Genomic DNA, 15952 nt, shown 5'->3' on the forward strand with positions numbered 1-15952 from the left:
TACTGCTTATATCAGCATCGCAAGGTAGCTTAGCCCCACCCACTTTTTATATATTTATTTTGATGCCCCAATATTTTAGTTGTAATTAAATATAAATAAGACTGTAGCGACATTTTTTATCTTAATGTGGCGGGGAATCAGGAACATAACATGTTTACAATTTTTAGGTTTTATGTAAGGTGTGTGATGATCAAAAGAGCATAAACTGATGTCAGTTACACATTTCAAATCCTTCAGACTTAAAATTACTTGAATATAAAACAATTTGGTCTTGCTTTAAATAAACATGATGTCATCATTAAGCTTCAATCTTAAATTCATCTTGAAAACATAAAAAGCCAGCCCTATGAACTTTGAATTATGTCGTCATTAACTGGACAGGAAGTACTCAATAAAAGAAAACCAAAATGCATGATGGGAAATGTAGGTTCCAGTTTTAAGCCTATAGAGACTTAAACTCTCGGCCACTATGACTTAATTTTGCGAGAAATCTTTTCAAAATCTGATGCCCAGTATGAAAGGCTGGCACATGAAGACACAAAATATATTCCATACAGATATCCAGGTGCTTTTTATTAGATGAAGATCCAATGATATATAGTCAACATCAGCATCCTCCTTTACAAAAGACATTAAAATTGAAACATTTTCAGTATAAAAGTAGTATCGTACAGCCAATGTGGGGTACCAGAGAGAAAGCATGACATGTCCTAAATCATATTCATTCATTATCATATGGATCATAGATAAAACACAATACATTAACACTATTTACAGTCTGTAACACAGAGGTCGACATTAATGGTAATCCTCATGGTGAATACAGTAAATAGAATATATTCATATATTAAGATCTTTTTGTTTACAAAATCATAATGCATTACATATATCACAGAGAAAGGCTATCCACAACCTTGGCTTTCAGCTATACACACACCCCCTTGTTCTGCAACACTTTGCCCAGACAGGATGAATCTTGTTTGGTCAACTTATTGTTGATGGGTGGCTTCTTTGGTTGTGCTGGGTTTCATGTCGTAGCCTCCGACTGAGCGGGCAGCTGCTGAGTATTACTGAGGAGGGTTAACCGCTTACTTTGAGTTAACAGGGTAACACCATAAACAGGGCAACTTCTAGAGCAATTTACACAATAACAGGAAACTACGTGACAGGGCAACTCAGTTTGTTTTTACAATCTCTTATGCTTTTGGGCTCTTACAGCTCAACTGAACGGTGATCTATCTCATTAGATGTTGTATTATAGCACAAGGTTTCTCAGAGCAACTCTCATACACAAATCTGATCAGAAAACTGTAGTTTTAAATCTAATCTGAAAATAATACATTTCCATGAATGTTGCCACCAATATTACCCAGGTGTCATAACTCCAAGGTCCATGATGCATGAGGACTATTAACTGAGTCGACTGAGGTTGAAAAATGTGAGAAAAGATCTAAAGCTGAGGCAAAACCGAAAAAGATAACGTATTGGTACAAACAAATTATAAAATATATCTATCTAGTGCATTGCTTCACAATGTTGCCCAGGTGGTTTGTTATGTTAGTGAAGGTCTGTGTTACAGCAGTTAAACTGCCGCCAGCCCAGACTGAAATAGAGCCTAAGAGTGATGGGTATTACCTGTTTATACATATGCATCCTTAATGCACACCTCTGTGGTCATGTCTATACCTCGTTACTTCAGTAAAAATCATTACTTACTATTTGAGTTCATGTTTTTTTAGTATTTTCATTTTCCCTAAGCCCATGAAACCAGTCATGCTTTGGCCAAATAGGTTTCAAATCAAACTGAGTAAGTCTGTTCTGTGATCACCACCCCCCCACTAGCTGATGGAGTCTCGTCATCGATGGTCATTGACCCACAACAGAAACCTTTGGGAATCCCAGCGAAAGTCGCTCACCTGAGACAAGTTGTATAATTCTATGTGACAAAGAAACAAAGGTGGACGCAGCGATTCCGCCGGCTCCAGACATACAGAGGAGGGATGACGAGATCACTTTACATGACGCTACGAATCGAACGAAGAATAAACCCCAGGGGGAGCTGCTCTGCTGCTGCTGCTGCTGCGAGAGCAAATTCCTGCGAGGTTTTTAGGACGAGCCGTGGGCTCACTCTGCTCGTCATCAACTGCATCACTAGCAAGACGCGGAGTGGATCCCGGCCAGAATGCCATAAAGACTCTGAATAACTGGATCAGGATCTTCTCCTCACCACCATACTGAGCTGAGTGAGCCCCCCCCCCTCCCCACGCCCATGTGCTCAGGCCTCGGTGCCAGGCCTCAGCACCAGGCCTCATCACTGGCCCAGCTGGCACGGCCCCGATCAGCTGGATTTGAGCTGGTCTCATTCATGCTGCGGACAGAGTGAATGTCCGTCAGCGCTTCAGGCCAATCAACCCACGCTGTGCCGTGACGTGCCGACTGCCCTCCTTCCGGGAAAATTTCCACTGAATCACCTGTCAACAGCTGGCTTTAACGTCATTGTTAGACAAGATGGAGCGCTTCAGACAATGTCAATGTTTCCTAGAAGCTATGAAAGGAGTGTTATCACCTTTTTAAGTGTTATCGAATCATGTTTCAGAAACAAACAAAAAAAAGTGAAAAAGGACATCACTATTGCTGGCCTGTCACCTAGTCCTGCTAGCTGCATACAAGCCTGCCTAGTGTGTCGAGCTGGGATGTTTGGGATCTTGATCGTGTGTGTGTGTGCGCGTGTGTGCGTGCGTGCATGCATGTGTGTGTGTGTGCGTGTGTGTGTGTATCAAGAGCCATGGTAGGGAGGGATTGGCAGAGAGTTACAAAGGTTAATGGTAAATCAGCCAAACCAAAGTCACACACTCACCCACCACACACGTTCCCCCCCGGTTCCCCCGCCTCTATCCATTTGTACCCCCCCTCCACTGTCGCGGTCAGTCATGTCCCGGGTGCTTGTCCCTCAGTCCCAGCCGTTGTCCTTGATCATGTGGGCCAGCTCAATGATGAACTTGCCCTCTTTGTACTTCTGACTGCTCTCAAAAGCATGTTCCTGGAGGGCGAGGCAGAAGGCAGGAGAGAAAGAGGGGCAGCGTTTAATTCAAATGACAGATGGACTGAGGATATGAACATGTTTATATCTCTGACAGAGGGCAGGATAATTTATGGAAAGACACTAGCAAGCTAAAAAAACACAGTCCAGAACACTCTTTGTAACCCTTGACTCATTTTTGTCCCGTCTCTGCTCGTGGCTCTTTGTTATGGTTATACAGGCATCAGTCACTAGACACTGAGGAGTCTGCAGAATGAAAAGTGATTGTATCATCGTACCTTATATTGGCAGGAATGAGTCTCTAACCACAAACAATCTGCCAGAGAAAAACAATTGGACAAAAAGGCCACAGGCAGTTCGAACACTGATATAGTCTACTCTACTTTAGCAGGCTGTAACATGTATTGTTAGGCGTGTAAGCCAAAACTCCTCTGGAGAATATAAACCACATGAAGCCAGAGTTCTGGCAACACACACACACTTATTATCTTCACTATGGCATATATCAATTTAACCCATAATTGTACATTTTCACCCTTTATTCATGCTAACTGCATATACATATTATGAAAAGCATGACTTTACCATCATTAACATAGCTTTAATGATGTAAACCTAAAAAGAGTAACTAGCTTGTAATAAGGTTAAAAGGTTAAAAACCAAACGTGATGCCAATAGAAAACTTCAAAGGCTTAATGTTTATATAAAAACTTGTAAACATCAAGATACTTCCATTGGACTTGGTTGTGTTTCTTTAGCGCTAATTAGCAATCATTAGCATCACTTTTTAAAATCTTAATATTTCATTGTGAAAAATTTAACATTTACGCATATGGGTATTATTTTTGACACCGCTTAATTTGTCTAAAACCTTTCCCCCCCCATTTCAGATCACACACTAAACAGCAGAGCTGCAGATCAATGCTGTTAAAGTGGCGGAAAATGACCTCTGCTTACTGTCCAAGTCCGTTACTGACATTGTGTTCCCTCTTAAAGCCGATCGTTCTCTGAAAGCCTTGAAAACGGCGTCGCACAACAGGCTGAAACATACGTGCTTTCACCGTGGAGCATCTGCATCTTGTTTTGTGTTGGTCTATTTTGGTTGCGAGCATCAGACGCACATTATCAGATTTCCTGTGGTAGAAGTGCAGTGGGTCAAACCTCTCAATAGAACTGTGACGAGTGAAGAACATCAACACTGCTGCAAGTGATAATAAACAGCAAGCCTCCGTTAGTCCTACCCAATGTTGAGAGCGTGTGCGTGCATGTGATCTGTTTTCTTCGCCTTGTGGGGTCCTGACAGGAATAGACACTACACAGAAGAGCAGCTACATTCGAAGCTGGTTTACCAGGTGTTTTCCAGGCACCGGGAGGAAAAATAGGCTATTTTTAGGCAGAGAGGTTAAAGAATCAGGTTTGGGGTTTAGACACGTAGCAGTGAACATGATCGTCAGAGGTCAGGCAAGGAGAGCTGGTCACCGGAGCCTTCTCAGAAGTCAAAAAAACAAGGCGTGTGCATATGTTTGTGTATGTTTGTTAAATCTATGAGGGTGCCCTATAATGTAAACTCTCACCTTCATTCTGACAGGGCTCAGTGATGACAGTTGCACATGCTCGAATCTGTTGAGATATGATGACCGCTAACATGTGTGGATTCTGTTTTGCTCCCCCTGCCACGGCTCTTTAAATACCATCTGTACTAAATTAACATAGCACGTGTATTTTGATATGCTATACCATGCTATAAACAGACACTCACTGTATTCATGGCTCTGATATTAGCCCAGCTGTCAACCTTAATTTAACAAGTGACTTTAATCAACAATTACTGACACTGTGCAGTGATGGCTGTGATGAAAAGGAGCTCAACAGCATGGTTGCAGAAGTAAAATAGCTATTCATGTTTCGAGCTACGAGATGTGAAACGATGTTGTATAATCCTGTAGAGGCCACAAGTTTGTATAACATGGACTGCGTTATAAGAAAACATGTTTTGGGAAGGTTGTTTCAACACTCTTGAAATAATTATACACAGTCTTGTACCTTTTCGATTTCCCCTATGTTTTCGCTCCAAAACAAATGTTGTCTGGCCACGATTCATCTTCTAGCTGGTCGACCTGGTTGCAGGCTTAAAACTATTTTTAAAGGAAAAGGAATGGGAAATTAATTTTCTCAGATTTACTTCAAGAACCAGAGCCTGTTACGCTCTAAAAACACAGCTCCCGTGTCTAGTATAAAATCCACTAATTATAGGTATTTCTGACCTATGAGACATATGAAGTGATGAATCAAGACCTGATCAAGATGTTTTAACTTCCACAAGACTCATCACAAGTCCCTTAAGATAAATTAAGACTATGCCTTCTTGTCTCCATCTGCTCTGAGCAATCTGATAAATAATTCAGCCCACAGCCGCACTGACCCTGACAGAAGAGGAGGTCCAAACATAATAAGGGCGAAAATAAAATTAGGTTGTACCATAACAGCAGCCTCCCAGTTTATCGTCCTCTAACCTTGGATGCAGTTTGCGGTGCCGTGCATCATTTCAGCCAAGGGACACTTACGTATTTCCAGCCCAGGGTCGTCTTGCAGTTCTCACAGTAGATATCTGCTACAGCGTGCAGGCCTGTGAGCAACACTCTCTCCTCTGCAGGGCCGCACCCGACGTTCACCCTGAGAGAGGGAGAAGCAGTGGAAAGGAGGGAGACAGGCAGAGACAGTGAAAAACTGTTTAAAAATAACTTGTGAAAGTGTCTCAAACTGCTCAATTGCATCTACTGTATGATGAGCTCTGAGTGAGTCACCACCTCACGCCCACTCGCCTAGCGCATACTGATAGGGCACCAGGCCGCAGAGCATAGATTCAAACGGTCTAATTTTCACTCTCAATTCAGCTTGATAATGACAGCGCTGCGAGGCCCAGGATGGCCCCATCTGCTTCAGAGCCACAGAAACAACACCACGTCTGTGTGTGGAACAACCTGCTTTATAAACCCACTTTCTAACACCTGGATTTGTTAGATCACTCTGGATCCTGCATGTTTTTCCGGCCTCTTCCAGACTATACGAACCCCAACTGTAAACCCGTCACACCGAATGAAAAATATTGGCTCTTGGTTTTCCATATTCTATATTTGCAACATGAACAAAGAATCACTTTTTTAACCCCAATTTTACTGAAATTTTGCATACAGGTTGGTTGGTATTCTCTGGCAAGTATAACGTATTAACTCATTAATCCTGGTATATAGAGCAGTTATTCTAATAATAATTTTGGAATTGTCAAGAGTATTTTACCTGAACCGCCCCAAAGTTACACCCTTGGTTTGGACAGATACTCACACTGAGTTAAACAGGTAGGCTCTGCCCTGGCTGCCCTGGAATGACTGCAGAGACAAGATGAGACAAAGATAGGGGTTGACAATAAGAAACTTCTTTCTCATACAGTGTGTTCTCTATAAATAGGTTTGTTTCCTTTAGTGAATAAACTGCAGATTTGAGACTTTCGTGTGGATAACTGACCCAAGCCCTTCGGGACCAATGGAACAAAAATTTTAAATGATGTTTGGGTTCCATTTAGGTTCTGTCATGTAGACTGGGCTATCAACTTAAAGGCACCCTGTGTAGAATTTAGTGACATCTAGTGGTGAAGTTGCATGTTGCAGTGGATTACCCCTCACCTTAACCTCCCCTTCCAAACATGAAAGAGAACTCATAAGGTGTTTAGTTTGTCCAGTTTGAACTTTTGTAAAAAACATAGAGAGGACCTGCTCTCGATATAAGGGCCCATTCTAGGGTCAAGAAAAAAACATAATTTAGATGATCACACACTAGTGAAAACATCATTAGTTTATATTCAATTTCTGCCAATAGATCTCTTTTACCTAAATCTTACACCAACAACACCAACTCAGCGCAGCTTATTGTTATATCATTATGTTATATCATGAACTTAATCTGGGCTTGGGTCGGGTTGGGGTCACAAAAAACTGAATGTTTGTCGAGTTCAGAGAGTAAAATTCAGCCTGAGCCACATTCTTATTTGAGACAAGCCTTTTACTTTGTGGAGGAAGCTGGGGATCTGGGAAAAGAAATATAATATTCATAATTATCTTTTCATTAGAATGGAATCACCTGAAACTAAGAAATTACGTTTTTGTTCCTTAGAATCAGCCCTTTATATAGATCAGGTTATCTTCCACAGAGTCCACAATGTTTCTACAGTAGCCCAGAGAGGACAAAACCAACACTGGCTCTAGAGAGGGCCTTTCACGTTTATACTTCTCCTACACACTTGTAATGAGATCGGCAAGAGGCTATTCATCTGGCTGAGATTTGAAACTTCACTGCTCAATGCCACTAAATCCTACACACTGAGCATTCAACACAAAGTTCTTTTAAACCAGTGGGAAAAAAAACATATTAATATTTACTTTAAGTTATTGACTAGTCTCATAGTAACAACTAATATTCTACTGATTTATCTTTACTCAGTCTCTAAACTAAAAGAGACAACACAGTAAAGTTAATTACCTTTTTCTTTTTCTCATTTCTTAAGTAAAACAAAACCTGAAGCTGAGCTGCTTGAATGCAAGTCCTGTCTCAATGGTTTCTAATGGCTACCACTGTTGGTAAGGTGAGTCAAGTCACTGGAGCATCGGGCTACCTTGGATATGAGCTCGTCGTGGTTGGCCAGGTGAGCTCGGCAGTGGATGCAGCTGTAGGTCCGATGGCAGCTGGGCAGGTACGCCTGGAAGGTCTTGGAGCGCGTCATTCTGACCATGGGCGGGGTTGGCGGGCGGTGCAAGAACGGACTGCCAGCCCAGGTCGGCTCACAAGGGAAGCACCGCAACACACAGGTGAGGGCCGTGGTGGGCGGTGGGTCGGGAGGCGAACACCTGGGGGGGTAAAACAGCACCTAGTGGTTACATGGTTGTGTAACAGCTCCTTACTTAAGCGGATGTTGCGCACTGAGCCACAGGTGTATAATTGCTGATGGGATTACAGTCTGCCCTGAGAACTCTGCAGCCTGCTTGCATCTGTCAAACTCCTAAAACCACAAAAAGCTATGACGTGATGAGACAGGGTGCAATATTAATAAGCTGAATATCTACTACAGGAGATTCATTCAAACTCAGTACAGGTTTTATCACACAGTAAACCAACACACCAATACACAGCATAGTCATAGCTGGTCAAGATACAAAAGCATGGTCAGACACAAACAGGTTTAGTTTATGACTTCATTCCTGCAAAACTGTCATGTTTCAGTGCTAAATAGCTAAACTACCACACTTAACATGGAAAGCAAATATTACCATGTTAGCATTTGTGGTTGTGAGTGTGTTAGCATGCTGATATTATCAAAGTCCTGCTGTGCCTAAGTACAACCTCACAGAGCTACAAGCTGGTTGACTTTACCTTGTTTAAGCTAAAATACCAAATTTGAGAGTTTCCTGGTTCTCTCCAGTGTTTAATTCCATTGCTACTTCACAAGTTCTTGTTTTGGCACCATTGTGTGGACAGGTCACCTTGCAATCTGGGAAAATATGATGATTCTCACAATGTGGTATTTTATAAATCAAGCAATTCATCAGTAGGTCAAGTAAGTATTGGCTGCAGACACAATTTCTTGTCCACTGGTCTCCACTCTGCACTGTCTCCTGTTGAACGCAGATCTTTTCAGTGCACACCGCCGGCCACGCTAGCTCACAGTCTGTGTTTAAGTCTATGAGGCTGCAGAGATAATCTTCTTACCGTAGCACAACTGCGAGGATCAGGCAATGCTCTCTCCATGATATCCAAATAGACCGAGCCCTTAAAATACTTGTGCTGGTATGCCCTGGTGACTGAGAAGATTAGCAAGCTGGCCTGGGAACCCATCCCAAAGGCTTGGGGGCCATAGGACAGGGGTACGCTATGACTATACAGTAAAAACTACTAAAGAGTTAAAAGGCCTTCGTTCTCTTTGTTGTGGTGCAGTGTCTCTGTAGTTTTATTCTATAATTCAATTTTAATCTTGAGATTGTAGTATATGCTTTTATTTTCTACCGATTATTATGAATACAGGAGCCGGACTCCTCCCCGCAGCAAAAAAAAGAGACAGCACATCACCCCAAGCCTAGTGTCACTGGCACAGAGGGAACTTATTTTAACATTTAAGGCTCGCTTTGGACTCAGACCCAAGCACATCACTGATCGTCTGACACTATTCGTGCCCAGTGGCAACCTGAGGTCCTCATCCAAGGATCGGCTCGCCATTCCACAAGTTAGGCTTAGGAACAAGGGTGACAGGGTATTTTCTGTTAGAGCGTAAAAAACTCCCAGAGGAGCTGATTCCACAGCATCAAGTGCAGACCACACGGTGAAAAATGTCTGTAAATCTAATTTAAGTTGTAAAGTTAGGCTTACTTCCTACTGGCGTATGTGCCATCACTATCACTACATACAGACTAATAGATCTGTTCAGGTCCAAAAAAACTCTTGTTTCTCTTCAGATCGTATAAACTTTTTACCTTTGCAACATATAAGACTTCAAAGGAATCTATGACCACTGAAACTGACATTATACAGATACAACAACCTGTATAATAAAACCTTGATATTATAAAATAATCAAGGTAGTTTTAATCTCAATGGTGAGACGACCCTCAACAAATTTTAAGTTGATATGATGAAAGCTCCATGAGTAAAAGGGCAAAAATATACACTAAATCCAAAATGTTGGCTTTTGAGCCATTTTGCCACGCCCAATTCAAATTACTCCAGAATACATACATTTTTGAATTGTCTACTATTTCAAATACTCTTCTTTCTCATTTGAATTCATATAGAAAACTTGACCTTTCAATCTTGACAACAGTTTTTCTTGTCACCCACAAGACTTTGACTTCATATGAAAGTTCTGTTGTAAATTTGATGAGTTGTTTCATCACCTTCACAATATTTGGTCCCCTTATGTCCCCTCTCCTTCCTGTCTGTCTTCACTGGGCCATCTGGAAAAACTAATAAAATACTGAATGGGAGCGGGAGGCCTCTGTGAGTTTGGGGCAAACAACACGGAGGTAGAGCGAGAGAGCACGGCCTCATTACTTTACTGCTCTTCAGTGCGATTGTTTTTAGCGTCGGACGGAGGCTGATAAAGGCTCCAGTGCTAATGGGAAGGAGCGGGGGGGGGATATAAATAAATAAGGCAGAGAGACGTGCCCTTGTTTTCTCTCCTCTGACTCGGTGCCAGCGGTGTGGGATTGAGGCACAAAGACACGCTCAGTGCAGTTGTCAGAGCTGACCCCCCCAACACACACACAAACACACACACACAGACTGATGTTTAGGTCAAAGTATATTTTATCCTCTTGGTTTGAGTGAGTCCAGGGTGAGGACAAGGAAAAACTTTATGAAGCTTCCTCATAGATTTGATCCAAAGTATTGATTTCCTGATCAGTACGCTGGTGCAGTGGTTAGCACTATCACCTGGACTCAAGGCCCAACGTCAGAATGACCCCAGCTCCCCCCACGACCCTCGAAAGATCAGCAATGACGTAATGGATGGAAAATTATTGAATATAGTGATAACGTATCAGGTTCTTATCTATTAAGCAAACATTTTCCTACTTAATGTTTATATTTGGATGCTGTATTGTTACAAAAATCTGTTGCTTCTTTGTCTACAAAATCTTTAGTTAACTTCTCAATTGTGAAGACTCATTGTTTTTCAGCATATTTGGCTGTAGCCATGTTGGTCAGACAATATAGAACATTTGAAGACATCACCTTGAGCTTAATAAAGATATTTTATTAAATTGTTTTGTTATTTGTTATTATAATTTGCAATCTGATTATAATTAAACTTTAAGATGTAGGTGCTGTCTGTAATGTGGGAAGATAAGCTTGAGCTTAAGATTCGATCACATTAAATTTAGGCTTCTTCTTTTAAAGTTCTTCTACTGTTGCACAGGAGCGTTTCCAGGGTCTTTGGGGGCTGAGGGCATAAAGGGACCCAAAGTGCCCCAGCAAGAAACAAATGATGCCAAACTATTCCAATCTTCAAACGATTCTTTTAGTATGAATATTATAAACAAAGGGCGGACTTCGCATACACATAAATAAAAGTATATTTTGAGTGCAAACCCCAACCACCTCTAAACGCAGCCGCTAAACTCATTAAAAAAGATGACTGACTCCTTTCCCATTGCCAGTGGAGGTGTTTACCTCCCTGTTCCCCCCCCCCCCCCCCCCCCCCGCGCTGCGTCATGTTCGACATCACAAACTAAGAAGCTCTCACCTCGCTCTCTTGCCAAATTAGCGCCTTCACTTAAGTGTCTAATTTCCATCACCAATCATAGCCAGAGCCGATTAAAACCCCTGTCTACTGCACAATCCTTTGACCTGGGAGTGAATGCTGTTTAAATCCATTCCCACTGCAGACAAAGGCTAGATGATACCGGGTTTTTGGACCAGTGGAAAGGGGCTATAGGATTTAATGGAGTTCTCAAACTATTGTTGTTGCTCTGGACGTGATCAGCTGTTCTCAGGGGGCCCTTTTCAGCTCGGGGGGGGGGGGGGGCAGGTAATTGCTTGCTTTGTCTGCCCTGTTGCAATGCCCCTGATGCTGCATTAGTCGCTCAGAATAAAACGTCTTGACTGTCAACAGGGTATCCAACACAGCTGAAGACATGGTGGGACCGACGTGCTGTTTACTCCAACTAGCTGCAGTAGGGATGCAGTTACAGTTAGCTGCCAGCGTGTTGACATACTCCCTCTCACAACGTGCTAATGTGCCTTCAACGGAGTGCTATTCCCCAGCAGGGCAGCGTTACACGTGTCACACATCATCTCGAGGGTCTGCCGTCGCTCTCTGAGGTATCACTCCATTAAAGCCCAAAACAACAGTAGCGGCAGTGTTGGTAAGTGGCTTCGGATGAGGACAGATGCTTCTTACTAATGTGATTACAAATATATGCTAATGCCGTCACTGTGTGGGACGTGGAGGCCTGAGCAGAAGAGTTTAGTTTACTGTACCACTCAAATGTTTGATTATTTAATGGATTAAGTCATTTTCAAGCACAAGTGACAAACAATTTATTTAGTTATAAGCGTTTGATGTTTCTTTTATTCAAAATATATTAATATGAATCTTGTCTGGCATTTTATTGTCATACAGACGCAGATAAATATGTAGATTTACAGATGCACTGGTTAGTACTGTCACATCACAGCAAGAAGAGCTCTGTGTGGAGTTTACATGTTCTCCCTGTCTCTATGGGGAGACTCTTAATTGACCATAGGTGTTACTGGGAATGGTTGTTGTAGATTGGCCCTGTGAGACACTGGTGACCTGTGCAGGGTTTAACCCCCCTCTAGCCCAATGTCAACTAGGATTGGGAACAACCCTTAGAGGCTAATCGGTATAGATAATAGATGGATTGATAATAACCGTATATTTAGCAGATGAATAGCGATGAGAATAATAAGTGGCTGCAACCATGGAGATGTCATGGTTTTGATTTAGGAGGTATAAACTCTGACACTGTATAACAGTAACATAAACATCTGTAATTAAAAAATATATTTCTTAAATATTAGTTTCTCTCACCGTAATGACATAACAACAACCAAAAGGAGACGGGCAGCTCTTAAGATGAGAAGTGAATGAAAATGTCCTGGACCTGTTCAAGGCCGAGCTGTGACGCTGATTGACATTTCATCAAGAACAGTGTGACAGCGCACATCTCGCTGGGTGGACCGATTGAAATTAATTTTTCAGGGAAACATATTTTGTCGGGGTAAAGGTTGTTGTTGATGGCACGCTGTAAAAAACGCTGACGCAAACAGGCTGCCCCGCACAAAAAAAAACACTTGACAGAATAACAAATGACATAAAGAATCAGATGACAAGAAGAAGTTATCGCAGAGATCCCGACAGGCTCCAGCAGCAGGGAAATGTTTATCGAATCAGACACGTCAGGACAGAGGCAGTCTGCGTAACCTCACAGCGTGTCTGTGTGTTTTGGTATTTGTCCATCTTCTAGCAGTTTATCTTTCAGTCTGCCCGGCCTGTTTCTTCTCCTCGTCCGTCTCTACGCCTCTCGGCATGTTTGTGTATACATTTTTTTCTGCTGTCACTCTGGCTGTTCGTCAGTGCGGCCGCGGGTCCTTTCAGGTCGCCGTGCCGTCCATTCTGGTCATTTATGGGTGTCATCACAAAAGGTTAGAGTCTCACCAGCCGAAAGGGCCCTTGTATCCCAACAAAAAATCCTTTGTTATGTAACGCACTGATGCTGCCGCTGCTGCTGCCGCTGTCTCCAACAATGATTGAGAGCAGGAACGATGGAGGGGAGGACGAGATACGAGGGTAGAGAGATGAGAGGAGGGGAGTCAGCCGGGGACAAGGAGGAGGCAAAATGAATGAAGGATCAGTGTGTGTGTGTGTGTGTGTGTGTGTGTGTCGCTTCAAATGAGCTGTGTGTCGTATGCTGCCCACGAGCTGCACCGACACAGTGGTTGTGTACTTTCACCCTGCTCTCCATTCAGTGTTGCACCAGGACCAACAGTGTGCAGCAGCATGACATCACCGACTACAGGAGGAATAAAACTCCCCTGTGCCCCCTCTCACTCATATCAAATCTCACTGAGGAGGCGATGCCCCTGCATCCTAGGTGTGTGTGGGTGGGTGTGTGTCTGGGTGTGTGTTACGTTGCCACGTTTTATATTCTTATCTTCTTCTATTGGTCGTGCACACAGACGACAGCAGCTTTATGGAGGGTGATGCCTGTTTTTTCCGGCGGCTGATATGTTTCACACCAACGCTTTAACAGAAAACACGATACAAAAAGGACACAACTGCAAAAGCAACAACACCAGCGCAAGTGACAAGACAACCACCAATGCCATAACACAAACGCAAAGGCCATAGAACTGTCAAGACCACAACGGCTTACTTGATTGCATAATTTTCATTGTCAACATCATTTGTTGCGCACTAGCTTTGTGGTTGTGTTTCCGTTGTGCAGCCGTTGCAGTTGTGTTGTCACTTTTGCAGTTTTAAGTGGTACCTTTTGTATTTGTGTTGTGGCTTTTGATGTTGTGTTGTCACTTTTGTATCAGTGTTTTGGCTTTTGACGTTGTGTTGTCACTTTTGTATTAGTGTTGGGGTTTTAATGTTCCGTTGTCACTTTTGTATTAGTGTTGGGGTTTTGATGTTGTGTTGTCACTTTTGTATTAGTGTTGTGGCTTTGGATGTTGTGTTGTCACTTTTGTATCAGTGTTGGGGTTTTGATGTTTTACCGTGACTTCAGCAGTTGTGTTGTCACTTCTACAGAAGTGTTCCGACTCTTATGTTCAGGTTTTCCGTTACTGCGCTTGTGCGAGGCTTATCGGCCACCGTAGCTCTCAGCTGGTTTTTGACACACAATCTGCTGTTACGTGTACAACTCCTCAAAGAAACACGCACTCATTGTACTTCTTGATCATTGTGGTTATAACTCATACTTTCCTCATTTCCAAATTGTTGCTAACACATGACAACACTGTCATGATACAAAAACACTACAAAAAAATAAGCGGGTGATGTAATAAAGTAGAGATGGTCGGCACAACACACCTTACGCAACTTTGTTCATGCAAACCAGTTCTATGGTGTAGATCACCTTTCAATGCCTGCAGCTCTCTGACCCTATCATCTTCGATCAGTGTGTGTTGACCCCTAACGTGATCAATAACTATCTATAAGCTCCCTCTGCAATGAAAACAGAGGGAGGCTGTGCACTCCTGAACTGTTTCACTCAGTGACTTTATTTTGTAGATTTCCTTGGATGTGGTTGGTTGCAGAATCTTTACCGGCAAGTCTACATGTCACTGACTTGTAGAGGGTGACAGAATGAGTGCCCCATCGTCTACTGAGTGTAACACAACAGTAAACACAGAAAAACGTGTGTGTGTCTGCATGTGATTATTGGGGATGATTATAGTCTCAGGCAGTGCTGCACTTTATCTGGGGCAGAACTTCAGCCACCACACGGAGCACAGATGGTGGGGATGCCTCAGCTCAACAATGCTACACACACACACACACACACACACACACACACACACACACACACACACACACACACACACACACACACACACACACACACACACACACACACACACACACACACACACACACACACACACACACATCGATGGGAATCAGGTGGTCAGTGTTCACGACCACATCGTGACGTGATAACCCCGCATTGATCACAGATGACGCGCGCAATCACTGCCAGGCGCGTGCACGGCGGATGATGGCGCATACGTGCACGACTGCCACCACGAACAGCGTGCGTGCTAACAACAAAAACAAGCAGCGGATACTGTAGGTCCATCAGAGAGAAGACGCATCGCGCACACAGAGACAGCATCAGTCCACGCACGAGGAAGAGTTTGGACATACGTGTGATGACAACATATAAAACACTAAATGTGTCCTTCTGTTGTCTGTTTACAAAACGTGTACATGCTCATCTATGCTCAGAAAAAGTCCTGCACAGCCTGCAGCTCCACAGAGGTCTTCGTGGAGCGACGTGAGGAACGTGCGTAACAACAAATCCAGCAAAGCGCGGAGGGAAATCACTTTACCTTTGGAGGGGAGAAAAAAACCTGCGGATCTCCACGTAGCCAGGAAATGTGGCAGCTCCTTCCTTGTGTCAGTGGCGACCCCACAGCCCGCGATGCCTCCAGCCGCGAGTCCCCTGCGCTTCTCCTCGGCCCAGCGACTTCTGCAGGAGACGCAATGTTTTGACGCGCAGCTCAGCTCCAGTTTAGAAGAGACGGAGACAGAGAGTGATGAGCCAGTCAGCCGGAGAGAGAGGGGGCGCTGCTGCCTACTTCCGGGTTCGTAGGAAAACAGTTGTACAGTCAGAGGCA

At 43.3% G+C, this 15952-nt stretch overlaps 1 protein-coding gene across 1 annotated transcript; it reads right to left on the reverse strand.

Moving 5' to 3' along the window:
- Positions 1-1827: 1827 nt before the first annotated feature.
- On the reverse strand, positions 1828-15823 carry LOC128439621 (protein yippee-like 2). Its single transcript, XM_053421974.1, has 5 exons — positions 15665-15823; positions 7707-7938; positions 6383-6426; positions 5605-5713; positions 1828-3040 (listed from the first exon to the last, which is right to left on the reverse strand). The coding sequence occupies exons 2-5, from the start codon at positions 7821-7823 to the stop codon at positions 2951-2953; spliced, it is 360 nt and encodes a 119-aa protein (XP_053277949.1). The 5' UTR covers positions 7824-7938; positions 15665-15823; the 3' UTR covers positions 1828-2950.
- Positions 15824-15952: the final 129 nt, after the last annotated feature.

This window comes from Pleuronectes platessa, chromosome 5 (assembly GCF_947347685.1).
Source record: "Pleuronectes platessa chromosome 5, fPlePla1.1, whole genome shotgun sequence".
NCBI lineage: Eukaryota > Metazoa > Chordata > Actinopteri > Pleuronectiformes > Pleuronectidae > Pleuronectes > Pleuronectes platessa.

Coding starts and splice junctions, on each gene's coding strand:
- LOC128439621 (XM_053421974.1), bottom strand. CDS start 7,823: ATGGTCAGAATGACGCGCTCCAAGACCTTCCAGGCGTACCTGCCCAGC. Junction 6,427..7,706: donor ACGACGAGCTCATATCCAAG/GTAGCCCGATGC, acceptor TTGTCTCTGCAG/TCATTCCAGGGCAGCCAGGG. Junction 3,041..5,604: donor CGACCCTGGGCTGGAAATAC/GTAAGTGTCCCT, acceptor CTCGCCCTCCAG/GAACATGCTTTTGAGAGCAG.